We start from the raw sequence: 27,667 nt of genomic DNA on the forward strand, positions 1-27,667 counted from the left end.
CAATCAAGAAGTTTTGTCAGGTTGTCTACGTTCAATTGACGTGCTTCCAGGTTAAAAAATAAATTAAAAACATTTTAAAAAAGCTCCTTTGAAGGAGCAGATCAGAATTACAGAAAATACACCACACACAAAGTGTGTTTGCATGTAGCACACAGCTGTGGCTCGCTGTCGGTCTAAATCAAGCCTATTCAAATGGAGGCCCGCGGGCCAAATGCGGCCCAGAAGCAACCTGCCTGTGGTCCTGGCAGAAACACAGAGAAAACGCAAAAAATTAATTAATTTTTAAAAAAATTAAAAATTCCTACAGCGTAGTGTAGACTGTGAATGCAACACTCTTAGTAGCCTAGCAATATTTAACCCACAATGCACCGTGATGTAAACATATTAAAAAATCATCGTAATATATGATGCGACAACAGCATGTCTTTCTCACTCCAAAAGTGCAAAATTGACAATGAAAACTGTCGGTTTAACCCTGCCCGGACTGACAAATACTTATTCGTTTTACCGAGTTTAATAATCTTACAACCGGAGTTGTACTACCATGGTGAGGGTCCTGTACAGCCCAAGAGAGAGCTGCAGCATCTTCCCTTCGTGTTTGCTTCTTGGCGAAGAAGAAAAGGCCTTTCACAGATTCTGAAACAGTGAAATACTGCATGCTGGCCGTGGTGGATGCGGTGAAAAGTGAGTGTGACATCTGCTATTAAAAACGTACCCCTGTAGGACAGTTCAAATATTCGTAGAGTTGAAGTTCTGGCGTCAGACGAGTTTGAAATGCTGTTCGATGACCTGAAGAAAACTGATGTAATGTCTATAGCAGGAGATCAGACAGAACTGATAATGCACAGTTATGCGTATATGTCCGTTTTTTTGGATGGGAAATTGCTCGGTTTACTACCGTTAAAGGGACACACAGCTGGCGAAATGATGTTTGAGAAGATTTAAGCTCTTTTTGAGGAAAATGGTCTGGATATGAAGCGTGTCTGTATACTTGTGACCGATGGGGCTCCATCCATGGCAGGAAAATGGTCAGCGAAATATTTACTTTAATTTTAAAGGGAATTATCAAAATGTTTTTTGTTATTATTATTATTTCAAATGTGCAAAAAATAGTTTAGTTATAGCTCCTTTTTTTGGTGTGCATTTGTCAGAGGTCACCACCAGATTTATAGGGGAAAAGGAATAAAATAAATACTTGTTTTTCAGTACAGTTGTGTGGGTTTGAAATTGATCATGATCTGCTGCTTACTGGCTTCAAAAAAAATATCTGGCCCAGATAAATTCCTCGGTTTGAAAATCTGGCCCAACTAACTTCGTAGTTGAATAGGCATGGTCTAAATGAATCTCAGACCTAAATGAGAGTTTGTAGTGATTTATAATTATTATTATAAGTCTGAACCTCTTTAATCTACTCAGCTGTCTTGTTTTTACGTTTTAGTGCAACTACTTTAAGGAACAGACAATGTTTATGCTCTTACTACACAGATTTCTGTTTTTACAGCAAGTTTATAAAAAGAAAAGTCTAATAACTTTACAATTTAAGTCAGTCAGATTTTTATTCATGTAGTAAAACAGCTAAATGTGTTGCACACACTGAGACTACCGTAACAGGGCTGTCCCACTTCAGTTCTAGTGTGAATATGAGTTTGACACCTATGGATTAAAGATTTAGTTTAATTACTTTAAGCAAGTGTAGTTGGTTGAGGACAGTCGCGGGATTTTATTTAGCTTTCTCAGTCTTCTTGGCCTGGATGTTGGGCAGCACACCACCCTGAGCAATTGTCACTCAGCCCAGCAGCTTGTTCAGCTCTTCGTCGTTGCGGATGGCCAGCTGCAGGTAGCGGGGACGATCCTGGCGTGGGTGTAGGTTTGGCATTGGTGGGGACGGATGATTCAACCACCGAACCCTGCCCTGCTTTTGTCTTTGCTTCTTGATAAAAAGAGGAGAAATATACTTGCCTACATATGCTGTTCTACATGCTTTTAAACCATTTAAAATTACAATTCATAGTTTTATATGTGAATTATATAATGTCAAATTACTATTAAACAAATGACTAAGAATTTTAGACTTTAGTTTACTTCAGCCATATTCCATCATAGTAAATCAGGTATCATACAAAAATAAAAAAAAGCTTCATTTTTGTAACTGATGTCAGTGATTTCCACGTTCATGCCGACTATAGTTTCTGGTATAGAAAGAGCATGAAGATTAAAGTGTGACTATAATATTGATGTAATAGTAAGAAAGGAGCGAGCTCTTGGTGGGAAGGAGGTGGCTCTGAAAAGAGCCGTTGTTTGTAGGAGAGCGAGTAGCTTAAGCTCTCTCTCCGCGGATGCGGCGAGCCAGCTGGATGTCTTTGGGCATGATGGTGACCCGCTTGGCGTGGATGGCGCACAGGTTTGTGTCCTCGAAGAGACCGACCAGGTAAGCCTCACTGGCCTCCTGCAGAGCCATAACGGCAGAGCTCTGGAAGCGTAAGTCGGTCTTGAAGTCCTGAGCGATCTCGCGGACCAGGCGCTGGAAGGGCAGCTTGCGGATGAGCAGCTCGGTGGATTTCTGGTAACGGCGGATCTCGCGCAGAGCCACGGTACCGGGCCTGTAACGGTGAGGCTTCTTGACGCCTCCGGTGGCCGGGGCGCTCTTACGGGCAGCCTTGGTGGCGAGCTGCTTCCTGGGGGCTTTGCCGCCAGTAGACTTGCGAGCGGTCTGCTTGGTTCTTGCCATTGTTTCTCACTTTTCTTCTTCTGTGATACGAGCAGATTTTGTAGCAAACAGAGGAGACTCGCTGCTCTTAAAGTGTGTGCCTGGCTGTGACGCGGTGCCGCTCCGGCTCGTGATTGGTGAGGGGCTCCACGTGGTGCTCAGCACCGTTCAGAGGAGCACCGCCCCGCCTCGGTGTGTGCTGCTCATTGGAGAAAAGTGCATTGAAATTGCGCGCTGCCGCAAGCCTCTCTGCGATTGGTGCGTGACGAAGCTGCGCGCGCTCTGCGGGAATATAAGCGAGGCTTTGAGCCGATCAGGCCACATTTCCTTTGAGTGTCGATACTACGAAGAGAAGAACCTGTCAAAATGAGTGGACGCGGAAAGACTGGAGGCAAAGCCAGAGCTAAGGCCAAGACTCGTTCATCTCGTGCCGGGCTTCAGTTCCCCGTGGGTCGTGTCCACAGACTGCTGCGCAAAGGCAACTATGCGGAGCGTGTGGGAGCCGGTGCGCCCGTTTACCTGGCAGCTGTGCTCGAGTACCTGACCGCTGAGATCCTGGAGCTGGCTGGCAACGCGGCCCGCGACAACAAGAAGACTCGCATCATCCCACGTCACCTGCAGCTGGCTGTGCGCAACGACGAGGAGCTTAACAAGCTCCTGGGGGGAGTCACCATCGCTCAAGGTGGCGTGCTGCCCAACATCCAGGCTGTGCTGCTGCCCAAGAAGACCGAGAAGCCCGCCAAGGCCAAGTAAACGCAAAGCACTCCGTTTCAACAAAAAAAAACAAAGGCTCTTTTAAGAGCCACACACTTCTCTCTGAGCAAACTTCCTTCTTGATGCGTTATTAACAACTTGTGTACTTGGAAATTTAGCAGACATGCACCTTTATTTATTTTGAAATGTATATTAACTCATGCCATCTTTCACAGTAAGGGACTCAAGTGCACCTTAAAAACTACATTTTTAATTGAAACTGTCAGTTTGCTTTATTGTCATCAGGCAAGAATAAAAAGTTAAAGCTCAAATTTTAACATTACATCCCAAAATAAAACTAAAAGAAATTTGCAGTGTCTCTCACTGTGTGATTAAGGCCTGTGCCTTGTTCAACCTCAGTGTGCTCCTATAGCTTAATAATTTGAGGTCAATTTGAAGCTAATCATTAGTGATATCCTAACTATGACTGTAAACATGCATCATGGTTCACTCGCTTGATAATAAAAGCAGATTTTAAGCTCATGGAAACACAAATGCAATAGTAAATCATAACGCAGAACATGATGAGGAGTGGGACAGGTGGAGTTCTTTGGTGCTGCAGGAACTATCCAGGTACAGAGGGAGGAAAATGTGGAGCTGTTTGCAACATGTTCAGCACTGCTGCTGAATTTGGGACATTTTGCAAAGTCTGTGTCTATTGTGAGCACAATAAAACAATGATTACAATACAATGTACTTAGGTTTGCTTAGATAATAGGGGGCAGCTGGAGATCAGAGGAACAGAAAATGATTCGTAAGTGTTGATTTTGTTAGAATGACTTTGTCAACCCCTGTTTTAAGGACAATAGTGGATTTGTGTGCTCGAAGCATTTCATGCGACCTTAAAGCTCTCAAGAAGGACATTGAGTTGCTGAACCCTGACCTCTAACATGCCAAATCAGTAGGTTTATCTATAAACTTTGGCGTGTCTCTGTATGGAGGAAAGAATTTATTGACAGTGGGGGTCTGCCTTTTGTAAAATGAGAGTTACAGTTACTAGCCTGGGGAGAGGACAACCCCCACAACAATAGAATTAGTGGAAAACTACTGAGGGGGACACAGGGCAGCCGCGGACTCTTCTTCAGCTGGGATATCAAAAGGATCGGTGAGGTCAAGAAGAAGTAAACCTCAACACTATATTTTTGAAATAATGGGTTTCCTCGCATCCTTAACCCTACAGAACTCAATTTGTTCAAATGTACATGAATCAAATTGGTTATGAAATTAGTAATGAAATAAATACATGGTAAAATAAATAGCTGTCTGGGTTCAGCTTGGAGTAAAATGTGTGTCCTTAAAATCACCGAATATCAATTCAGCTGGCCTAGATTTAGTCAGGTAAGGTTGTTGAGTAAAGCATTTCAAGTGGATTATATTGGCAAGGTATCAATAAACTATACATTGTACTTCCACTAAAACAGCCAGTGTAGGCTTACAAAAAATAAAAATATAAGTGAAACATATCTCATATATAGATAATAACATGCATCTATAAATGTAATATTTTCTGTCATATTTGTTGTTTTTTAATAGAATATTTTAAAATGTAGGTGATAACTTTTAAAGGTGTATTTCTTGTATGATAGTGTCTCATAGTAAAACAAGAAGTGGTGTGATGTCTTGTACTATGAAGGTATGGTTGTAAATATTGAGTTAACATCAAAATTATAGCAACAGTGCTGATGTTGACTAGATGTTGTATTAAAAGTATATTATTCTAGATTAACTTGAATACTCACATAGTAATGGAGGTCTCAACATACTGCAGTCCCTCTGGCTGAACCAATACAAAATGGTTATTGGAAACACACAACACATAGTACTGTATGAGTTATGGTAAATAAAGTAAAGAGGTTTTAGTATGCAGGTTAACTTGAATACTCACCTTACTCAATGTTGGGGGATACGTATTTTCTTCAAGAGGTCAGTTTTTTCTGCAACTCTGTCTATGATCAAGTCATTGTCAAGGGAGATGAGGATGTCTTTCTCTGTAGTCATAAGCATGAATGCTTCCAGGTGTTCTTGTGACTGTGTGCTTCTTATTCTACTTTTTATGTGTTTGAGAACAGAGAAACTTCTCTTACATGCTACCTGTGTCACAGGCAGAGTAAGAAAGTACCTGTATCCCCAGCCAAGAATATGATAAGCATCTGTGAAGAGGTTGTATCGTTTCAGAATCTGATAACAACAGACTGGGCATTCCTTACAAGATTTGCACTGTTTGTTTAGTACATCTGTGTTCTCTTCTTCGTCATCATCACAGCCAACCCCTACCATCCTGACCTTGTACTCTTCAAGTGCAGACATTTTAAGCCATGGCCACTGAGACACTTTAACTCAGACTGCAAGTTTCTTTCCTTTTTTTTACTTGCAGCTGCGTTTTGCATCGTTTCTTTCCATCGTCTTTGCCTCCTACTCCACTTCTTCTACTCCTTGCCTGGCGGCCACAGCCAATGCAGCTGGCATCCAACTTAGAGGTGCAGTGGGGGAAAAAATACCGTATTTTCGCAACTATAAGGCGCACATAAAAGCCTTAGATTTTCTTTAAAAAGTGCGGGGCGCCCTATAGTGCAGTGCGCCCTGTGTGTTGTAAGGAGGACGTAGTAGAGAACACCACGAGAACGCTAAAGGGTGAAGTGTGGGCGTTGATCGTATATACCGGACAATCGCACATACCTGTATAAAAGGACAGGTATGTGCATTATGTGGAACATCGTTGTTTTAACACCCCTGAAAATGGCAAGGAGACACGCTTATGAAGCACAGTTTAAACTGAAGGCCATCAGCTACGCGGAGGAACATGGAAATCGAGCAGCCGCGAGAGAATTTAAGATTAATGAATCGATGGTTCGCAAGTGGAGGAAGCTGGAAAACAAGCTCCGGCAGGTCAAGAAAACGCAGCTGAGTTTCCGCGGACATAAGGCGAGGTGGCCCGAGTTGGAGGAAAGACACGCATCACCATTGCTGTTGATCTGTGACTCTGGCTGTGAGATGGGCATGCATAATGTGAAAAAACAAGTGAAACAAATGAACTGTGAGCTTGCTGTCATTCCGGGAGGCCTGACAAAGGAACTCCAGCCGCTGGACATCGGTGTGAACCGCCCGTTCAAAGTAAGGCTGCGAGCGGCGTGGGAGCGATGGATGACCGATGGGGACCACAGTTTCACTAAGAGTGGAAGGCAGCGCCGGGCGATTTACGCCACAATTTGCGAATGGATTGTAGATTCTTGGGCTAACATGTCTGCTGGCACTGTTGTTCGAGCTTTCGCAAAAGCCGGCATCATTTCCGAGGAGCCGCACGGCACGGAAAGTGACTCTGACAGTGAAGAAAGTGAACCTGGCATGTTTAATGGAGATTTAGCACAGCTGTTCAATTCAGACACAGAGGATGAGGACTTCGATGGGTTTGATTGATGACAATTACCGGTAATAAAAATGTGAGTACCAAACTCAGTTTTGCTCCCGTTTTATTTTTAAACACGCATACTTGTATGAGCCCTATAATCAGGTGCGCCTCATGTGTGTGTTAAATACAGTAATGGCACACATAACTGAGACTGCGCCTTTTAGTACGGTGCATCTTATGGTCGTGAAAATACGGTAGGTGTTGAAAGCATGCGTGGAGAGTGGTGGGCTGGCCCGCCGGCCTTCCTGGAGTACCGGCCATTCTGTGATTCTCCAGAATCCACAGATGGCCAGTCCGCCGCTGGTGGTGAGTGTGAGGAAGGGGCTCTTGTGTGTTGCTGTGGTGGCTCTGAGAAGAGCCGTTGTTGTGTGAGAGTGGTGGCAGCTCACTACTTCGTGGCTGCTGTGGCCGCTGCTGCGGGCTTCTTGGCCTTCTTGGGCAACTTCTTAGCGTCTGCGGGCTTCTTGGCTGCTACTGCCTTCTTGGGCTTTTTGGCAGCTGCTGCCGGTTTCTTGGCTTTGGCCGCGGCGGGCTTCTTGGCTTTGGGAGCGGCTTTCTTTGCGGGTTTCTTGGCTTTGCTCTCAGTAGCCTTCTTGTTCATCTTGAAGGATCTGGAGGCCCTGGTGCCCTTGGTCTGCACCAGAGTGCCCTTCGCCACCAGGCTCTCGATGGCAGTCTTGACACGGGCCTTGTTCTTGTACACATCGTAGCCTCCGGCACCCAGAGCCTTCTTGAGAGCAGCTGCGGACACACCGCTGCGCTCCTTGGAAGCGGCCACGGTTTTCACAATCAGCTCGCCCACGCTGGGGTCAACTTTCTTGGGCTTGGAATCCTCCAGCCGTTCAAGAGGATTCTTTCTTCCGCCAACTGAAAAATGTAAAATGTAAACACAGATTTTTGTCTAAGATAAGTAAAATGCTGCACAATACCTCCGACCAACTCCATCATGTGCTGACCAGTCATAGGAGTTTAGTGAGAGACTGAGATTACCAAAATTCACCTCTGAACACCACAAGAAATCATTCCTACCTACTTCCTGTACAACTCATCCATCTTATGCACAGCACTTACTACAATAGTTGGATTATATAAAGGCAGATAGAAAGGGAAAGGTGGCTACAGAGCCAACAAATTAGGAATCAGATTGAAGATAACTTTGATGGAAATTCCTCTTTGGTCATAGCTAGAAAAGCTGGATGCGAAGGACACAGCAGAGCCTGACTGTGGCATAGGCAGTATAGGCAAATGATAAAGGTGCCATCTGGAAGCGCAAGTCTGTATTGAAGTCCTGCGCGATCTCACGGACCAGGTGCTGGAAGGGCAGCTTGCGGATGAGCAGCTCGGTTGATTTCTGGTAACGGCGGATCTCCCTCAGAGCCACGGTACCGGGCCTGTAGCGGTGAGGCTTCTTCACACCGCCAGTGGCCGGCGCGCTCTTACGTGCAGCTTTGGTGGCGAGCTGCTTCCTGGGAGCCTTTCCTCTGGTGGATTTACGGGCAGTTTGCTTCGTTCTGGCCATCTTGGTTTGTGAAAAGAACGTTATACAGTGTACTGCAGAGATGCCCCTTTATCCGGTCGTAAAGTCTGACAAACTAGCCGTGTCTGGACCTAAACTCCGCTGCAGGTCCATATATCAAACATCACTATGGCATTACTGAGACTTGAAAAACTGTCTAAAGTCTTTCATCTTTAATAAAATGATCAGCGTTCTGCTCTACCAGGTGTAACAATTGAGTTTAACATCCAGGCATCCATGAAAACGGAATTTATGATATTTAATGGAGTTAGAAGTTAGCAGGAAGTTAGCTCGCTAGCTTCTATCTAAATACAATATAGCATGTTCTGACTGCGGGGTTTTGGAAACAAATTAAAACGTACAGCTCTGTTATCACTTCCAACATAAATGAAGACAGAAAACTAAACAGCAGTGATGTTTGTAGGGTTACTGAAGTTTGGCTAGCTGGTATATAATGATGTGCTACGTGACCGCTAGCGACACAGCTATGTTAGCATAATATAAACAAGCTAACTTTTTTCCACTCGATAAAAGTTAACGTGAGTGTTCTCGGTGGTCAGGAACAAATGTAATCGCATGGCAGGATGCTGTAAAGGACCAAACTTCAGCCAGGAGAACAACTGAGTTAAGATATTCATTGTGTGTATTCATGTTGTACAGTGTTTAACTGCATTATGGTTACTGTGGTTTAACAGAGACAGTATTTTAGTTGCCACCACAAGGAGGCACTGTTTCATTGTAAGAGCACGGATGCTGCGTCATCACGCCCCTAAGAAAAAAAAGTATACCACAACGAAAATGGCACCCATGAGAAAAGTTTTGCCGCGTGTTGATGAGGAATAAAGTTCACAAAATATTAAGGACATTTTTGCCTCCGTCGTCATTTTCCTTCGAGTTGATCGCTGTCGATGCTGCAATACTCAACAAAAACATTAGCACAAGCTTAAAATAAATAATAACTAATAATCCTTTTGTAATTAAAACAATGTTTTAAAGCTTGGAAAGTTTAACAGGGACTGACATTATTTCTTTATTATTTTAAGCTTCATTCTTACAGGGAGGACTATGTGTTTCTGGATAAAGACAGCTCTTTTGCAGCTTTGCTTCGGTACACCACCTCAGTGGGTTTTGAATTAAACTATGGTGATGTGTTTGAGGTGTAAACTTTCACTTTTAGTTTAGGCTTCAAAACAAGTGTTGCTTTAACTGTCTAGGAATTGCAGACATTTATACAGTCTCACATTTTAATATCTGCAATCAGGATCTGCCTGAAGTCTAGAAACCATAGGCATCACGTGTTTCCTCCTCTTCAGGCCTATACTGCATCCACCTCGTGCTGCTGCGTGTTTGTGGGTCTCTGCCTTCAGTCTTGTATTTAATAACTGAAAACCTGCTGTTGGGTGGAGATCAGAGCAGCATGTTTTTAGTATCTTTACTTTGAAGGTTGTAAAGTCATTAATGATAAACAGAATCCACCACATGAAGGAGGTCTGGTGAGCTGTGATCAGGTTGCCCTCGAACACTTTTTTGGAGCAGTTTGTGTGAAACAACTCTTTTAATCTGAAACTGTTCAACAGGTCACGCTGACACAGCTTCATGCCTGATCAGTTTATTTATTGATTGATTGAATGGCGTATTTACAGGTCATTTAAACAGTCACTTGGCGTTTTAATCATGGACAAGAAATAAAACAAAGATAGCGAAAAGGACGACCAGCTGAAGGATAGAGGTATGACAAAGAGAGACTAACATATGAGAAAAAAAATAATCATTAATCAGAAATATTCTGTTCATTTAAAAAAAAAAAAAAAAAAAAATATTCTGTTCAATCCACAGTCCGATAAAATTCAGTGCCTTTAAAAGGACACCAGCTTTCCCCATAAATACAGTACTTTAATGCAACTTAGAGGGAAATAAATACATTTGATGACACTTAACAAAGGAAAAAAAAACTAATTTAATACACAATCCTCTAAAAAACTCAGATCAAGTTGAACATTTCAGAAGTTAACACTTTAAAAATTATTTTAATTGCAAACTTAATGCCATTTTGTATTTTTCCACAGATTCAAACCCTTAAATGTTCCTTAATCCAGCTGGAAAAATATTAAATACCCCATAATATACTCTATATAATGTTAGCCTAATTTGCCCCAAAGAGCAGGAAACAGCTTCATCTGAATCATCAGTCAGAGATTTAAATGTTTTCTACCTGATATTAATTAGAACCTAAAACTTCTATATCAAAGCATCTCAAACTCTGCTCATGCTTTAAAGTTTTTACAGAGTAAAATCAGATTAATCAGAGCCTGTTGCTGAAAGGTCCAGTAAATACTCTTTAGACATTGAAGTTAACGTTTGTTTTATTTATTTTTTTACCCATTAAACCATTAACATTTAATCCATTAAAACTGTTCTCTTAAATATTCCACTTCAGGTGAAAAACTACAGAACAACGTAAACACACCTGTGGTGATCTTTAATCCATTCATCATTTCCAATAACACCTGCAGCCAAAAGTATTTGACTCCAAACGTGACATAAACCCTCCCTAAACCTGTTGTTCCCGGCTGTGTCCGCCTAAATACTCAAAGGTGTTTCAGGGTCTCTTTGCGATGTGATTGGATGAAGCTGCTCTGCATTCCTTTGCCGATCCTTAGCTGAAAACCTCTCCGATCTTTTTCTTTTAAAGCGACTGAAGCAATTGAGCCAGAGTTTCCAGAGACTCATACAAAAAGCTTTGTCTTCAACAGTCCGACGTTATTTACACAGTAAACACACAGAATATGTACAAACTGCAGCGACACTCGACTCCACTCATCCTCTCAGGCCCCCATCCAGTGTCAGAGTGCCAAACCTGCAGAGGTGATACAGGCCAGACAGAGTCACATTTGTGCCAAAATAATCACACTAAAGTTAAAATAAAAGAAAGTCAAACAAGAAGCTGAAGGCAGGTTTTCAGAAGCTGGCTCAGGCAAACAAAAATATTTTTATTCTGTTTCTAAGAAAGTGTTCACGTGTTCAGTGTCAGTGTTCATAAATCCAGGTCAAAATGACCCCCACCTCTGTACTTCCTGTGGGTTTGGTTGCTGTTTTTAAACTGAACTTTTGTGTTTTTCAGCTCTGAAAATATGAAGTAGAAACCTGCTGAACTTTAAAATGCAGAAAAAAAATAAGTTGGCCACATTTGAAACTGTTTTAGTTGAAGGTAACATTTTTATTTGCTTCATTAAATGTACTAACATTATAATTATCTAATTTTAATGGAACTTTAGGAGGATAATGTATAATCTGTATAATGTTCACTTTTCCCTCATAAAAGACCCTAATCATGAGTGTTGACACTTCAGTATGTATCAATAAATTTGTGGTTTGACGACCATTAGAATACTGGTATTACTGGTAGTACTAAGTGTGACAACTTGATTTTAAAAATCAAATTCTTTTAGAATAAACTTTACTGTATTTTAGGGGTCACTGATCAGCTCATTTTTTGTCCTTATTGTTTTGTTAGGGAGTTGGCACTGGTCCATATTATTCAGAGGCACGCTCATAAGCATCTTTTAGGTCTAAATTTTACATGAGCTGATTAAACAGAAATCAAAGTTATGTCAAGCATAAGGCCCTGGGGCCAGAATCGGCCGACCAAAGACTCCAACTAGCCTACTGCATGACTTCGGAAATACAAAGGAGGGCATGAAATTTGGACTTTAACTTTATTTTAGTTTTACAGCTTTTGCTGATGGTGAGGAGCTCCTCAATGGTCATTCATACTACATTGAAATAATTAAGTAACAGGTAAACAAATTACAGAAAGTTACAGATTTTATGTTGGGTTCACAATAAAAATAAATAAACAAATACAAAAGACATTAAATGGAATTTAATGTCTTTTTGTTTTGAGAACTGACAGATTTATAACTGTAGGACAGTCTGCACTGCACTTCTTTATCTTATATTAAGATATCACTGGTTCGGCTCAGACTGGGCTGTATGTGGGCTACGGTGTAAAATAAATTTGATATCCCTGGTTTAGAGAAAACATTCAGTCAATAAATTCAGAACCATAAACATCGAACCTGCGTCTGTTTCCGAGCGGTCTGCGTACTTTTTACATTTTAAATCAGACAATAGAAACAGAACCTGCAGCTGATTTACCGTAGTCTTAAATTAAAAACAGAAAAGTCTGACCTCTCTAAGAAATGGTTGTTTTCTGCCAACTCTTTGACCACTCCCTCCATCTCCTCCTTCAGCTTCTTCATCCTGAAACACAGAAGCACTGAGTCAGCACTCACGGCTGCTTCAGATGGAACTCAACACGATGCGACAATAGAGAGGAAACAAACAAACCCCAGAGTCATCTCCACCAGCGTGTTCTGGCTCAGGTAGGCCTGAGGCTTCATGCCACTGGACACCAGAGGAAGAACTTTCTGTGGCAGCTGTTCCTGCAGCTGGAAGACAAACAAACAGACACGTATTTCTGTCACTTCCAGACTTCATTCTGGGAAACTGGCCGTAAACGAATGTGCTTAGTTATGATGACAGATTTCGTGTGCGTCAGCCGCCCAGCACCTGAAATCGCTTTAATGTTTACCTTGATGGCTCTCTCCATCAGCATGGTCACCTCCTTCTCGATGCTGATCAGCTGACTGGACAGGTTTAGCAGCTGCTTCCTCACATGATGAACTTTCCTGAAAAAGCAAAAAAAAGCAAAACGTCAACACTCAAGCCGAGAGGAGCTCGGGTCACGACCCAGCTGCCCACTTGCCTGTCATTACCTCATCCACTCCTCGCTCTTGGAGATGAAAAGACGGTACTTCATTGCGCACTCGTCTGTGAACAGAGTCCTGGCCTTACTCGCGTGAAGGACCAACTTCTGTCTGTAGGAGAGAAACAAAAACATGGCATCAGAAAGAAGGCGGAGCCTGACGGAGGACATCCACATAGCTGACAGTACCGGAACTTACTTGTCAAACTTGTGGATCTGCTCCTCGTTGTACGGCAGACCTGAACAGAAGAAATGAAACCAAACCATTTAAAGTTTCACTTTTACTCCTGTGACAGCGACATGCTCTCGGTTTAAAAGATTTTAAAATTGGCTTAAATTAACTAAAACCTTCAGTTCATTTGCTTTAAGCACAGCGTGACAGTGTCGTGTCATCATAACTGTTGGTAAACCTCAACAGCAAACAAAAGCTTTTATTAAACAGAAGACTAAGTGTGCTGTCAGTAAATGGAAAAGAACAGCTCAACAATGACAACAAAGGAGAGCTGCACATATCCCACATCTTAAACTTCGACTGATGGAGGATCACTTTTGTTTCAGTTTGTGTGTTTTGTTCAAGAAAGAAATAGAAATGATTTCTGATTTTCTGTTATGCAGGTGCAGAATATTTCGTAACATCTGACATTTTAAAAGTTTAATACAGCAGCGAGGTTGTGAAGGTAAATGTGAGTGTCATCTGCATAGCAATGGAAGACAAAAGCAAATAAATAGAAAATAAAATGGAACCCAAAATTGAGCCTTGCAGTACACCACAGGTATTGTGCAAATTGTGAAGAAATGAACAGCCACATAGCAACATCAGGCATGAAATAAAAGCTGCTGATATGGTACAATCTGCAGTAAAGTGTGTGCTGTAAAACTTAGTAAATCATGTTTTTATGTTTTCTTTAAATAATCTTCCAGAATTATTAGGTGCCCTGAAAAGGAAACTCCTACAAATACATGTGCTGTTGGACCAGCCGTGAAGCTAACTGTGTGCAGGCTTTCTGTTTCTGAGCCTCATCAATAAATCTCCTTAGACCAACAGAAGTTTTGATCCTGATGCAGACTGTAGGTGAAGCTGGTTCTAAATGAAACCTGATTTAACGATGACTCTTCCTCCACAGATAAACAGCTGAATCTGCAGCCGTGTTTGTGAACTCACGTCTCTCTGCTTTGTCCTTCTTGAACTGCTGGTAGATGGCGGTGATGGCGTCCAGCAGCACTTTGATCTTCTCCACACTGCAGAGAAAAAGCCCAGCGTCACGCACTGCATCACCACACATCACTTTTGCATTATTATTTCCTGTTCTTTCAAACTTACTTCCTGTCCTCAGGGTGCGTCCCAACTTGCTGCGTCCAAGTGTCGGTCAGAAGGCCTCCAGGCAGAAATTTACTCTTGACGTCTTGTGTTGTACGTTCGATGGGCTCCAGAGAGCCGGAGATCTGCACAGAAACATTACGTCAGGACGAAACAAAGAAAAATCACCAACATTTTAAAAACAGTTGAAAGAAATGAGGCACAGTTAGACGACTGCACCATAATTAACAGACAACCTCAGACTCTAATGATATCATATGTATGGTGATACTGGAGGTTTTTAAAGTGAGCACGTGACCAAAAATTCTTAACTCAAGTGTTTCTGAGAGTCACAAAACTACTAAGCACTTTTCTTATAGTCCTACTCAGCTGTTAAGTTTGACCTTTTAAACCACATGTGTCAAAGTCAAGGCCCGCGGGCCACATCCGGCCCGGCGTACATTTATATCCGGCCCGTGAGATCATTTTATATAGATGTACTATTATTGTTATGCATGGCCCAGCAATATGAGGCGCTAATAATATACAAACTACAGATCCCATAATGCAGCGCTGCAGCCTCCTCACTGAAGGCTAGGCTAACTGGGAACATTCCCGCGTCAATCAAGTCAAACTTCTGTTATTGCGAAGTTAGCCGCGCACAATGGTGGAGAGAAAAGTTGATTCTGAAAACAGAGCCTTTCAGCGCCAGTGGGTGACTGAATATATGTTTACAGACATTGCTGGTAAACCCGTGTGTCTTATTAGTGGAGCTAATGTGGCTGTAATTAATAATAATAATGGATTGGATTTATATAGCGCTTTTCAAGGCACCCAAAGCGCTTTACAATTCCACTATTCATTCACTCTCACATTCATACACTGGTGGAGGCAGCTACAGTTGTAGCCACAGCTGCCCTGGGGCAGACTGACAGAAGCGAGGCTGCCATATCCCAAGGACACAATGACCAGAGAGCCTGGGGATCGAACCGGCGACCTTCCGGTTACAGATACACTTCCCAACCCCCTGAGCCACGGTCGCCCCAATTAAGGAAATTAATTTAAGACGGCACTACGAGACAAAACGTCAGGATAAGCTGAAAATCCTAAATGCAGAGCAGAAACTACAGAAAGTAGAAGAGCTAAAGAAGAATCTGACATTTCAGCAGACTTTTTTCACCACAGCAAAATCACAAAGTGAAGCTGTGTATTGTAGCAGAGGAGACAGTCAAATCAGCCCGGTACCACTCTGAAGAGCTGCATGATGAACCTGTGCGACATCTTGTGTCCAGACAAAACGCAGAGTTTGGCAAATGTGAGCCTGAGCAGAAATACGATTGCTGATCGGGTTTGTGAGATGGCCACGGATTTAAGAACATAGTTGTGTGAAAGAAGCAAAAACTTTGTTGCATACTCTCTTGCTGTGGACATTGCGCAGCTGGCCATCTTCATCCGTGGAGAGGAAATATTGAACATTAAATCGATGCACGGGACAACGACAGGGAAAGACATTTTTTAAAACGTATGTCAAAGTGTAGCCGACATGAAACTGCCCTGGGACAAACTTGTTGGACTTACAACAGATGGAGCGCAGGTGTTGTGCGGTGAAAAAAGTGGACTAGTCGGCAGGATGAGAGTAAAGATGCAGGAGGAGAACTGTACCGATGAGTTAACAGCATATCACTGCATCACACACCAGGAAAGGCTGTGTGGTAAAGTACTAAAAATGGAGCATGTAATGATCACCGTAATGCAAACCATAAATTTTATCTGAGCTAAAAGATTAAATCACCGTCAATTTCAGTCTTTTATGTGGGAAATAGATTCAGAGTTTGCCGACATTCCTCATCATACAGAGGTCCGTTGGCTGAGATGGGATAAAAATTCTCAATAGAGTTTTTGAGCTCAGCAAGGAAATCTGTCAGTTCATGGACATGGCATGTATGATGCTGTGAAGGCATTTCAAGTGACACTGTCACAAATGCACCAGTGCAACCTGCCTCACTTTCCCTGTTGCCAAGTAATGCTGAACCAAGTCAGCGGACTTTGCTGAACTGCACCTGTGCAGATTCAGATGGAGCTGCAGTGTAATGATACACTCAAGGGAAAGTACGACACTGAATGGCCCGCACAGTTTATTAGTTCCTTTCCTGAAGCAATACCCAGCTCTGTCTACATGCGGCTCGAACCTTGTGTATGCTTTCATTTATTTTTTCTGGGGTTTTTGGCAGCAGGTTCATATTTCTAACTTGCATAATTTTGACGGGATATATTTTTATGAAGGGCAAAATATTTAAAGTTTCTTCAATTCTCAAACTCAAAATCAGAGTCACCACCAAGAGTTCAGTGTGGCTGTTCTCTCAGATTATTACTGTCAGGTTACAATAAAATTAAAAAAGAGGATTTATGAGTTTCAGCTCGTTCAGAGGTTTTAAGAACCAAGCTGATAAAAATCTGGAGAGTCTGAGAGACAAAGAACTGCAGCATGTTAGAAAGATGTCTGAATAACAAATGTGATGCACAGAGACAGGAAAAGAGCGCCAGCACTCACTCTGAGAACTTTCTTGTGCATGTCTGAGATCTCGTCGTATTCTGACGACAGCATGTTGGCCTGCATCAGCACCTCGAACCTGAAGCACGGCGAGAGCATCACGTTATTAACAAAACTTTCAGGATTACACTCTGGAAATTATTATTATTCAAACACTGCATTACATTTCACTTTTAACAGTTAATGAAGGCTGAATTATGAAAAACAGATCTAAAGAACTGTGACCATCTAAGAGAGTTGCTTACATTGAACAAATTCACAAAGTCAGTGTTAAACAGAAATGCGAGGTTGGTGGAAAAACAACTTGAGACTAGGGCTGGGCCATATCATACCGTTCATGGTAACACCGGTATAATGTTTGGCAACGATAAGAAAATGAAATATCGCTTTAGAATATGGGTAAAACACACATGCCTTTGTTTTTGTACGCACATGGCAGAAAAAGTATGATGGCGATGGAGAATGAGAAGGGCGAAAGCGGATCGTTGAATCAAACGGATGAAACAGAATTGGTTTGTAAAAATGCTGCAACTTCAGTGGTGTGGAACTGGTTTAGCTTTCGTCCGTCAGATACACAACAAAGCACTATTTTTGGTAGAGCATGCTAGCGGGCCGTCGTTATTACCGTGTTTTTTGGAAAATACGGCACACTTGGACAGCGCCCCTTATAATCCCGTGTGCCTTATGTATGAATTCTGGTTGTTTGTTTACTGACCTCGAAACGATTTTATGTACACGGCGCTCGAAAATCTGTCAAATGTTTTAGTCCGACTTTGCTAAGCTACAAACTCACACTGCTTGATGGATTGTCGGAGCTTTACAGCTATTGTAGGCCGGAGCCTCGCGGAGTGATACGTACTGTGCTTCAACATAATATTACCGTATTGTGTGTGTATAACCACTTTTTAAGTTTTGTGGATATTATACATGGTTATGCTGAGGATATGTCGGCCATTTTCCACTGGAAATGCCTTTTGGTTAAACTGTCAGCAAGGAATTTGCATTTGCACTGTAAAATTTTTATATAACTTTATTGCACATAAAAAACAGCTGTTTGTTTAAGTGAAAATACATGTTTGTGATTTTTTTTGCACTACTAAAGTTGAATAAAGTCTCGAGTTGTTAAGTATTTTGTCTACTGTCAATTATATCGTCAGTTACATGTTATCGCAAATTTTCAAATGTATATCGTGATAAATATTTTTGGTCATATCTCCCTGCTCTACTAGAGCAGTGGTCCCCAACCCCCGGGCCTCGGACTGGTACCGGTCCGTGAGTCGTTTGGTACTGGGCCACGAGAGTTGAGGCTCAGGTGTGAAATGTATGGTTTTCAGGGTTTTTATCAGTTGTCAGCGTTATTTTGTTATCGTTTTGATCATTAACTCGGTTTTCCTGGGTCTTTTCACGTGTGTTATGAATAAATCTTCTTTTTCTTCCTTACCGGTACTAGTTTTATTTTGTTGTATTTATCCGCGACACCTTAAAGGCCGGTCCGTGAAAAATATTGTCGGGCATAAACCGGTCCGTGGCGCAAAAAAGGTTGGAGACCGCTGTGCTAGAGACTATTAAATGTAGTGTCAAGTTTCTGTTCTGTGGACTTTTTTTTGCAGTAGTTTTAAGTCTCAGAAGTAAATGCTTTCAATACTTGTTCTGAGTCCCTTTGGTGACTTCAGTCTCTTTGTGATAATTTTAAGTTTTGAGTCTCTTGGCAATATATATATATATATATATATATATATATATATATATATATATATATATATATATATATATATATATATATATATATATATATTAGGGCTGGGTATCGTCACTGATTCCTAGAATCGATTCAATTCCGATTCACAAGGTCCCGAATCGATTCGATCCACAATTCGATCCACGATTCGATTTAATTCGATTCGATTTAAATCTGGGAAATTTTGACAGTCAGAGATATAATTCAGATCAGGACATTTACATATTTTTGTATCTATAAAAAGGAAGCTGACACTCTCAAGACTTTATCCAAGGTGTGAGCATCACAGCAGATGCCTTTGTGTCAAAGTAGCTGAAGATAAAACACAGAAAAACATGTAGGTGATTTTCCTGGCCTGGGATTTTATAAAAAATATTCTGCAGTACATCAAAAACGAAAGAAAACCATTAATTAATGAACATTACCTCTGACGTTACAGCGGTTTTATTAGAGACACGGCTAAGCATTTTTCATTTTGAATAATTTTAAAAAGTTTCAATTTGTTCAGTATTGAACAGCAGAAATGAGGTTTTCTTTTCGGAAGAATGTAAAAGGGGAAAAAACAGCGGCCGACAGCGCTGTAAGCAACAGTAGACTTGTGCGTAACAAGCAAGCAAATAATGAAGAAAGGGAAACTGTTCGAGAGAGAGAGGGGGGGGGGGGGGGGGGAGGGAGAGAGGGAGAGAGAGAGAGCTGCGCATCGCAATGGAAGCAAAACAGTAAAAGAGTGAATTCATGACGATGTTTATGTGAAGCGTTTGGATCTTCTTTTGCTGCTGGTTCGGTCAATATTGTTTGGAAAGAGATCAAACTAACAGCTTTAGAATCAGCGCATAAAGGGCGTGAACACAAAGCGCGGACCCGGATCAGCGAGCTGTCGGCTTTCAGCCCCGACTGTGAGAAAGGCGACATCTAACTGATTCTGATCCGCGGGTCGCGCTGTGTGTTTAAGTCTATGTGCAGAATCCCTGTACCTGCTCTCATTTACTGTTTGGTGGTTCTTGAAATTTTGTGAGATGTCACCAGAGATTCTGGCATTTCGGACAAAATAAATTTATATTAAAAAATCGATTCAGGATTTTAATGAATCGATTTTACGCTATCCAAGCCAGAATCGATTTTAATCGATGAATCGATTATAAAAACCCACCCCTAATAAATATATATATATATATATATATATATATATATATATAATCGGAGCACTAGGTGCGGTGACTCCCAAGCTAGGCGAGTGGCTCCAGCAGATCCCAGGAACAACATCGGAGATCTCTGTCCAGAAGAGTGCAGTCCTGGGAACAGCTAAGATACTGCGCAGGACCCTCAAGCTCCCAGGCCTCTGGTAGAGGACCCGAGCTTGAAGGATAAACCGCCCGCAGGGGCGTGCTGGGTGTTTTTTTTTTTTTTTATATATATATATATATATATATATATATATATATATATATATTTTTTTTTTTTTTTTTTTTTTTTTTTTAAATTAATGTCAAGTGTTTTGGTAGTAACTACGAGTCTTTGTGATACTTGGTGATAGTTCCAAGTCTCGTTGTTTCTAGTCTCTGCAAGCGGCTCTTTGGGCCGGTTGTTCACTGCAGCGGTTTTGACATTAGGATCTATATAAGTTAGAACTGAGGCCATCGATCTCGCTAATCTAAGGGTCAGGCGCTGGCTTTGTTCGTTTGTGATGCATCTGTAGGAGCAGTGTGCGGGTTAACGGCCTCACTCACAGCTGCTCGGTCTTCTCCAACATCTGTGTGCAGAAGTTACACAGATGGAAAACCTCCAACTTCTTGCGCATAATCTCATTGTAGTCCTCCTTCATCAGCTCACTGCACAAATAAATACACAAAGAAAAATGACATCACATGAGAAAACCAACTGAGCTCCACATCTGAGAAGATTTTTGTGACGTGAACTTACATTAAACCTCGAACTCCTTTCCGCACCAGCTCCTGATAAAGCAGCAGAGACTCTGAAGTTTTCCACAAATGGCCGACATCTCCTGCAAAAGTCTGAACAACAGGAAGAGGAAGGTCAGCGAGCATCGAGGGACTGAAGGAAAAAAAGACTGGCTCACGGTGGTCCCTCTGCAAAAAGCTTCAAGTTTTTTTGTGGTAGTTTGTACCCATCCATCCTCTTCCGCTTATCCTTTTCAGGGTCACGGGGGGGAGGCTGGAGCCTAACCCAGCTGTCTTGGGGTGATCTATAAGTTATTTTTAGAGTCCCTTTGCAATCATTTCTAGTCTCTATTTATCTATCTATTTAAAAATAGTTCCGAATTATTCTGTGTAGTTCAGTCTTTGTAACTCTGTAAATCTGTTTGTAAGAGTTCAAAATAAACTTTTTTCTTAAAAGTCACCAGATGAGTGAATTAGAGAAAGATTAATGGGTTAGAGTTCATCCTGAAGTGGTCCTGATTTCTTATGCTGACACACCTAAGCTCCTGTAATTGAACAGGCCGTATAAACTAGCAATGTTTTACTATTTTTTTCCAGGGCCAATCAGATTCACAGCTAAGATGATGTGAGTTCAGTACCTTTGCGTAGCTGGCGTCCAGGTCGAGGTCATAGCGGGGCTGAACTTTAGGAGGACTGGCTGTGAAAACAAAATCAAGTCCAGTTTCTAACCAACATATCCCATCACAAAACCCATCACATCAATTCTGGTTTTATTAAACATGACAGAAGAAAAAAAAGGAAGTGCATACGATCTTCAAAGATGAGTCCCACGGTGGCGACGGACTCACGGCTGACGAGCATGATGGGATTTTCTCTGGAGGTCTTGGGGAAAGTCTTGGCCTGGCGGTTGGCGTCGAGGACGAGGCGGCGGCCCTCGTAAAGCAGCTCCTGATTATGCAGAGGGATGCTGGTCCTGCGGCACAACAGTTCCTGGAACAGCGCTGCCCTGTGGGCACATGAAGAACAGCAGCTTTCAGACACCGTGCAGACTGTTTGAGAAAGCAGGTGCACGGGCACTCAAGGCTTACGTGTTGTACTCATGGATGTAGACGTGGTGCAGTGTGGCCTGCTGCAGGCTGAAGACATAAACGACGGTTCGGTGCAGGATGTCGTTGGTCTCAGCGAAGAACTGATCGAAGCCCCAACATTTCTCCTGATCGGCCTCCAGGATGTTGGCGAGAACTGGGGTCAGGAGGCTCTGAAGACCCCTGAAACAAAACCAGAGACATGATCTGTGTGTGTGACCATGAAGGAAACAACAGGCCGAGACATTTCCACACATATATCCCTCAACATGTTTGTTCATGAGCGTGATGATCAGGGTATGTGAGGGTCTCATACTTTGACAGGCTGCAGGACACCGGCATCTCTGTGCTCCACTCGATCTTCCCGTTCTCACACTTCTGATGGCCAGAGATCGTCCCGGACGGCTTTTCTGTGATGATTTTATACCTGAGGCAGACAAACAGCTGGGTAAGTTTCAGCTCAGTCCAATTCGTGTCAGAATGGTCAAAGGTCACAGCTAGATCTCACATGACTTCTTTGTTCCTGCGCGGCCCTTCGAACGGTCTGAAGGGAAGGCTGCCGGTAGCGGCGTGGTAGAACGTGACGCCGATGCTCCACAGGTCCACCGTGGCTCCATACTTCTTCTGGTGGTCTTTTCTCAGCACAGCGCGCTCGTACATGTCAGGGTGCTGCATAAGAGACATATGAAGAAGAGTTACTCAGCAGCAGCTGCACCAGCTGTGACATCACTAACTGGCATGTTTGTGTATGCTGCCATCCTTTATCTACAGTTCCTGTTCACTGCGTGCGTTTGTTTTGCTGACCAGGTACTCCTCAGTGCCATACAGAGACACAAACTGCTCGTCGTCCTCCAGCTCTCTCGCTGCTCCAAAGTCGGTCAGCTTGTAGACGGAGCGTCCGTCCTCTCCGATCACCCTCATGATGTTTCCCGGTTTGATGTCCCGGTGAACGATGCCGTACTCTCTCAGGTGGTTCATACCTGCCACTGAAGGGGACACAACAACCAATCAGTTTCAGTCGCCATATTGAACCATTTATATGCATTTCTTTCCACATTTAAAGAGAAGACTGATCACTCGTGTTTGATTTCCTTTTAACTGCTCAAACTTCACAGAGCAAGATTTCACATTTAAAAGAACCTGATCAGCTGGAACCAACGCAGAGTGTCACAGTTAAATGTGTCCCTCACCAACATCATGGAGAACAATGAGGAACTCGTCCTCGGGGAGTCCATACGCATTGGACGACTCCTCCAAGACAGTGTAGAGACTCCCGCAGGGACAGTACTCCATCACCAGGACCTTGTGACGGGTGTTGGACTGAGAGGAGGAGGAGGACGTTAGAAGGATGTTTTTACTCTCCTTAAAGACGTCAACATTATTTCTCAGCTACAAAATATAATTTCAGCTTTGGTCAATTTTTACATGTTAGTTTAGTTTGAAATCACTTTGAAGAACCACATAAACTGAGCCTAAAAGCTGAAACTAAAGCTGGAGCTGAGAGTCAGGAGGTAGAAGCGCCCGACAGGCTAATTCAGGGCTAAAAATTACTTGTTTTAGTTACTGAAACAAACATCTGCAAAACTCTTTTAATAACCACGAAATTTGAATCTTTACATTAAAAACTAAAAAATGCGAAATCTGAATGTTGTTGTCAGATTTATGGCATTAAAAATGTTATACTTTTGTCTTCAATTTAAATATTTAGGACTTCACTCTTGTTTCTGTTTTTTAGGTTCCATCTTGTTTTCCTCCTCTTACATTAGAGGAAATATTCCTTCTTGTTTTGGGCTATAAACCAATTTTATGATGATGGGAATCTTTAGTGGCAGCTTTCAAGGTTTTGAAGATCAACAACATGAAAAATGAAAATAATATTTTCTGCTTTTTTAAATTAAATATAACTTAACTATGAAGAGCAGGTAACACTCCCAAATTCTGCTGAATATTGTTCACATTTACAGCTGAATAAACTCTGTAAACTTAGACAGCTGAACAAATAAATGAAGCCGAGCACAAGGATACAGTGGCAATACCTCATCCTTGTGCTCGGCTTCATTTGTCTGACGGGTTCTTTTTCACAGTGAGTATGAGTCGTGGGTCAAACCTTCAGAGGTTTCTGTCTGGCAGAGTGGAGCTGAGCTCTTTATCACGGCCTCACATCATTCAGACACTTTTGGGCCTTTCAGCTCAGTTATGGGACTCACAGGTATTGTGTGAGCCAGATGTGGCCAAAAAGTTGCGACATACCTGACATCTGGCTCATATAAGATGAACCTGAAGCTGCGTTAAAGCATGTAGACTCGACCTGAATCAACAACAACAGCCAGGCCCGAATGTGGGCCAGCAGTTGCACATCTGGGCCACATCTGGGCCCAGATGTGCAACAGCCCTAGCTAACCTAACATGTTATTTCTGGAAGATTCCCGTTTCCTCCTGGGATCAAATCAGGGATCTTTCACTTGCTAGGACTAAATATTCTCAGTAAGAATAAAACATGAAGTTACTGACCTCCTCCTCCACAGCGAACAGCTTCACGATGTTCTTGTGGTTGAGTTTCTTCAGCACCTCGAACTCTCTCATCTGGACATCGAGCGGCCGCAGAAAACTCAGGTTGTTGAACACCTTGACAGCGTATAGGTCGCCGGTTTTCTACACACAGACGTGTACATTACACTCAAGAATCATCACTTTTTAAATAAATCCTGTTTTTAAAAGAGGTGAAACTCAGAAGGACCATAAATATTCTGGGAGAAATTTGCCCTCAGCGTAGTCTGCAGGCTGAAGGCAGCGTGAAGGGTTTAAAGCACAAGCTGAGCTCAGACACGAAACTCAACCCGACATCAGATTTAATTATTCAGATCTGAAAAGGAGAAACTTTTCTGCACAGTAACAACATTTTTATGAATGAATTCAACCTGGAACAAATAAATGAGATCAACATCAGCGTGAAGATCAATAACGCAGGTTTTACTAAAGACTGAGTTTGTTCACCCCAAGATGATGTTACCAGGGTAACAGACTATGAAGTCAATGACTCCGCCCCTCATGCAGAAGTAGCTGCCTGGCTCTTTTTCAGTCGGAATCGAAGCTCATATGAAAGCTTTCACGGCTTTACAAACAAGAAACTAATGTTAACTTGTTATTCGTTAACTGTGGATAATAATGGATAATTGTGGATTTTGTGGATTTTGTGACTCTGATTGGCTTTTGTAGAACCGAAACTCAGAGTTCAGGTTTAGAATTTGTTAAACCTGCTTTCTGGAATGTGTCCAGGTGACATCTTTAGGTTTGAGAAGGTGAAAATAACATATGAGCCTCTCACTCTGACATGTTAAACCATAAACTGTAAGCGTACCTGAATGTTTCCCCTTTGCAATCAGGGGAAACACTCAATATCTATCTGCTGTCTACCATCAGTTCTGAACTCAAATATTGCTGAAAGACTTTGAAACAGTTCACTTCTTCATAAACAGAAGGGATCAAAACCAGAATAAAAATATCTTGATATCTTCACGGAGTGTTTCTGTATTTCCAGAGAGAAAAACAATTCGCGGCTGGCATGGCAAAATACCTTGTGCCGTCCACGGTAAACATTTGCCGTCGCTCCCTGACCGAGCAGGTCTGAGATCAGCCACAGGTAGTTGGCGGTGCTCTGCATCCTGAAGGCTGCGGGTGATCCTGCAGACACAGCACAAACTGATCAACATCAAGGGAAACAACGATTAATACACAACACAACCCAATCAGTCGAGTTTACTGCTAAAACACTTGGAGGTAAATAGATTAGCTAAAAAGGAGACAGCAGTTGTTACTGATACAGTAAGCAGATTTCTATTTTGAAAATCTAGTAACTTAAACCCTAACTGAGGGCCTTTACTTTGAAAATCTGAGGCATTTCTTAGAGTTTATTTTCTCTTAGAAGCATGTTAGTCTTACTTTAAAAAATTAAGGGCCTGTCAATCAGTATTCATCAATATACAGCATAACCAGCCAGTTTATACACACTAGAGACTCTGGCTGTGTCTGATTTATATTGATAAATCAACAATCAGGTCATCAGTACTAAACAGTAGTGAACAAATCATCGATACAGATTGGGCATTTTGGTGTATACTGATCTGAATTTGTGGCATCCATTGATTGTTATTTGTGGTTTGTATGGGTCAGGTATTTCTGATCTACACTGTTCAGCTGTTATATTGATCAGTTGTTTCTAAGATGCATCCATTAGCTGGCTGTGGTGTAGAGTCCACAAACAGCTAATCGATAAAGAGCAAAAACAATACATCAATATTCAGCAGAAACAACTAATCAATAACTGATAAAGTGATAGTGTTAAACTGCTGTACATATCAGTAATAAATCAATCAATAAATAAAAAGCACCTGGTTGGAAAACTCCCGCCACTTAATATATATTAAAAAAATAAAAGTTTAAAAAATGTTTTTTCGCTGCGTCACCGGTTGCGTCGTGACGTCACGGCAGCTGCCTGGAAATTCCCGTTTGAGGCCTGAAACAAGAAAAAGGTAGAAGTGCGCGCAACATGAAGGTTATTCAGCCGACTTTGGGTCGTTACCGGACAAACGATGACGTCTTTAACCTTTGTTTCTGTTTACTGTTTACGGTTTCCGGTTAAACACGAACACAGCTGAACGCTTCCACCTGCGGGCCATCACACTTCAGGTTACCTGCTGACCCCGTGCCGCACGAGCTCCTCTGGGCTGGTTATCGATCCGGTATCTGTTTGATCTGTTCGTGTCTTATTTTTTCTTTCTGTCGACACGAACCGGAACGACCAAAAAAACCGCGTCACTTGAGTAAACCTACCGTCCAAACCGAGCCCGAACACCGGGTCCGTCAGCAGCGAGCCCCAGGCTCTGTATACGTGCGGGAAGTAAAAACACTACCGGGAGTTTTCCCCGTTAAAACGACCCGTCTTTATTTTGTTTATTTCCTTACCTTCGCTCTGCGGTCGAGCCTTCTTCTTCCGCTATTGTCGGGTCACGTGACAGCAGTAATCTAATCAGAGAACCCAACATATGTAGGGGTGTGGCCTGATCCTACCGTAATACCGATAGGATAAGTATGGCCTCAAATTGTGATCATAAATATTTTGTACTTGTATATCAGTTTTGTACTTGTAAATCAGGATTTGTATGTGTAAAAAGAATTTGTGTGTGTAAAAAGAATTTGTGTGAGCATAAAAAAGATTTGTATGTGTAAAAAGAATTTGTGTGTGTGTAAAAAAGATTTGTATGTATCACTTCCTTTGAGCCCATAGGAAGTGGAAGAAATACAAATCGATCTGGATTTATTTATAACATACAGCTGTGACGCAAAGGTTTGTACATCCGGTTATTTGCAAATAAAATAATCACAGATTTCTTTTTTTGGACCAATATTTGTATTTGGAAGAAAAGTACTTTATATTAATTACAATATCACAAAATCGGTATTATTAAAAAACAAGTATTTCTTGGATTCTTAATATATATTAACTCTCAAATATATTTAATATTAATATAGAATACTATTAACATATTATTAAATGTGTGCGAGAGCATTATTAATTTCTTATGCTTATTACATTATTAACATTGGCATCATAGTAATGAAACATGTTTGAAAATAAATGTTTGCTTAATAATCTCTTGTAGCAATTTTCTTAATAGGGATTAACAGGGATTTTCAGCCCTTCTTGCGGGACTTTTAAGTAACATGAACTAAATGTAAATGCAGTGGTAAATAAATATAGTGTTTAGATTTTATTCTGAGCTGGTGAAGGCAGTTTGGTCAAAGAAGTGCTTATGTTGGACTTAATGTCTCACACACATTAAACCTCTAACAGTTGATTTCACTGCAGGACTGAGCAGCCATCACTCATGTGAGGGTGGCTGCCATGGCGACGCTGCAGTTGATCCAATTTTTCACAGACAGCTGGGACC

General features: G+C 41.9%; 4 protein-coding genes across 12 annotated transcripts; 1 reads left to right on the forward strand and 3 right to left on the reverse strand.

Annotated features, from left to right (window-relative positions):
* Positions 1-1,598: 1,598 nt before the first annotated feature.
* LOC308400325 (histone H3.2) lies at positions 1,599-2,850 on the reverse strand. The gene has a single exon (XM_080887965.1). The coding sequence runs from the start codon at positions 2,726-2,728 to the stop codon at positions 2,318-2,320; it is 411 nt and encodes a 136-aa protein (XP_080744091.1). The 5' UTR covers positions 2,729-2,850; the 3' UTR covers positions 1,599-2,317.
* A 200-nt stretch (positions 2,851-3,050) lies between these two features.
* On the forward strand, positions 3,051-3,737 carry LOC308400093 (histone H2A-like). Its single transcript, XM_080887597.1, has one exon. It carries the CDS (start codon positions 3,074-3,076, stop codon positions 3,458-3,460), a length of 387 nt encoding a protein of 128 aa, XP_080743723.1. The 5' UTR covers positions 3,051-3,073; the 3' UTR covers positions 3,461-3,737.
* A 3,517-nt stretch (positions 3,738-7,254) lies between these two features.
* LOC308399866 (uncharacterized protein) lies at positions 7,255-8,385 on the reverse strand (the record flags this gene model as incomplete). Its single annotated transcript, XM_080887275.1, has 2 exons — positions 7,255-7,733; positions 8,076-8,385. The coding sequence occupies 2 exons, from the start codon at positions 8,383-8,385 to the stop codon at positions 7,255-7,257; spliced, it is 789 nt and encodes a 262-aa protein (XP_080743401.1).
* Positions 8,386-10,727: 2,342 nt separating this feature from the next.
* On the reverse strand, positions 10,728-26,757 carry tbk1 (TANK-binding kinase 1). 9 transcript variants are annotated; one of them, XM_080886155.1, is made up of 22 exons: positions 26,682-26,727; positions 26,108-26,232; positions 25,294-25,400; positions 24,231-24,371; positions 22,910-23,039; positions 22,524-22,705; positions 22,228-22,388; positions 22,036-22,146; positions 21,723-21,902; positions 21,444-21,640; positions 21,273-21,331; positions 20,657-20,748; positions 20,464-20,565; positions 16,999-17,077; positions 14,472-14,593; positions 14,313-14,389; positions 13,350-13,389; positions 13,161-13,262; positions 12,977-13,073; positions 12,733-12,833; positions 12,574-12,645; positions 10,728-11,239 (listed from the first exon to the last, which is right to left on the reverse strand). In XM_080886155.1, exons 3-22 carry the CDS (start codon positions 25,378-25,380, stop codon positions 11,200-11,202), a joined length of 2,172 nt encoding a protein of 723 aa, XP_080742281.1. In that variant the 5' UTR covers positions 25,381-25,400; positions 26,108-26,232; positions 26,682-26,727; the 3' UTR covers positions 10,728-11,199. The 9 variants fall into 9 exon arrangements, with proteins under 9 accessions (XP_080742281.1, XP_080742280.1, XP_080742282.1 ...); XM_080886154.1 differs by having other exon boundaries at positions 25,294-25,418; XM_080886156.1 differs by having other exon boundaries at positions 26,550-26,687.
* Between the last annotated feature and the right edge of the window lie 910 nt (positions 26,758-27,667).

Source organism: Rhamphochromis sp. 'chilingali' (genome assembly GCF_963969265.1).
Source record: "Rhamphochromis sp. 'chilingali' genome assembly, chromosome: 7".
NCBI lineage: Eukaryota > Metazoa > Chordata > Actinopteri > Cichliformes > Cichlidae > Rhamphochromis > Rhamphochromis sp. 'chilingali'.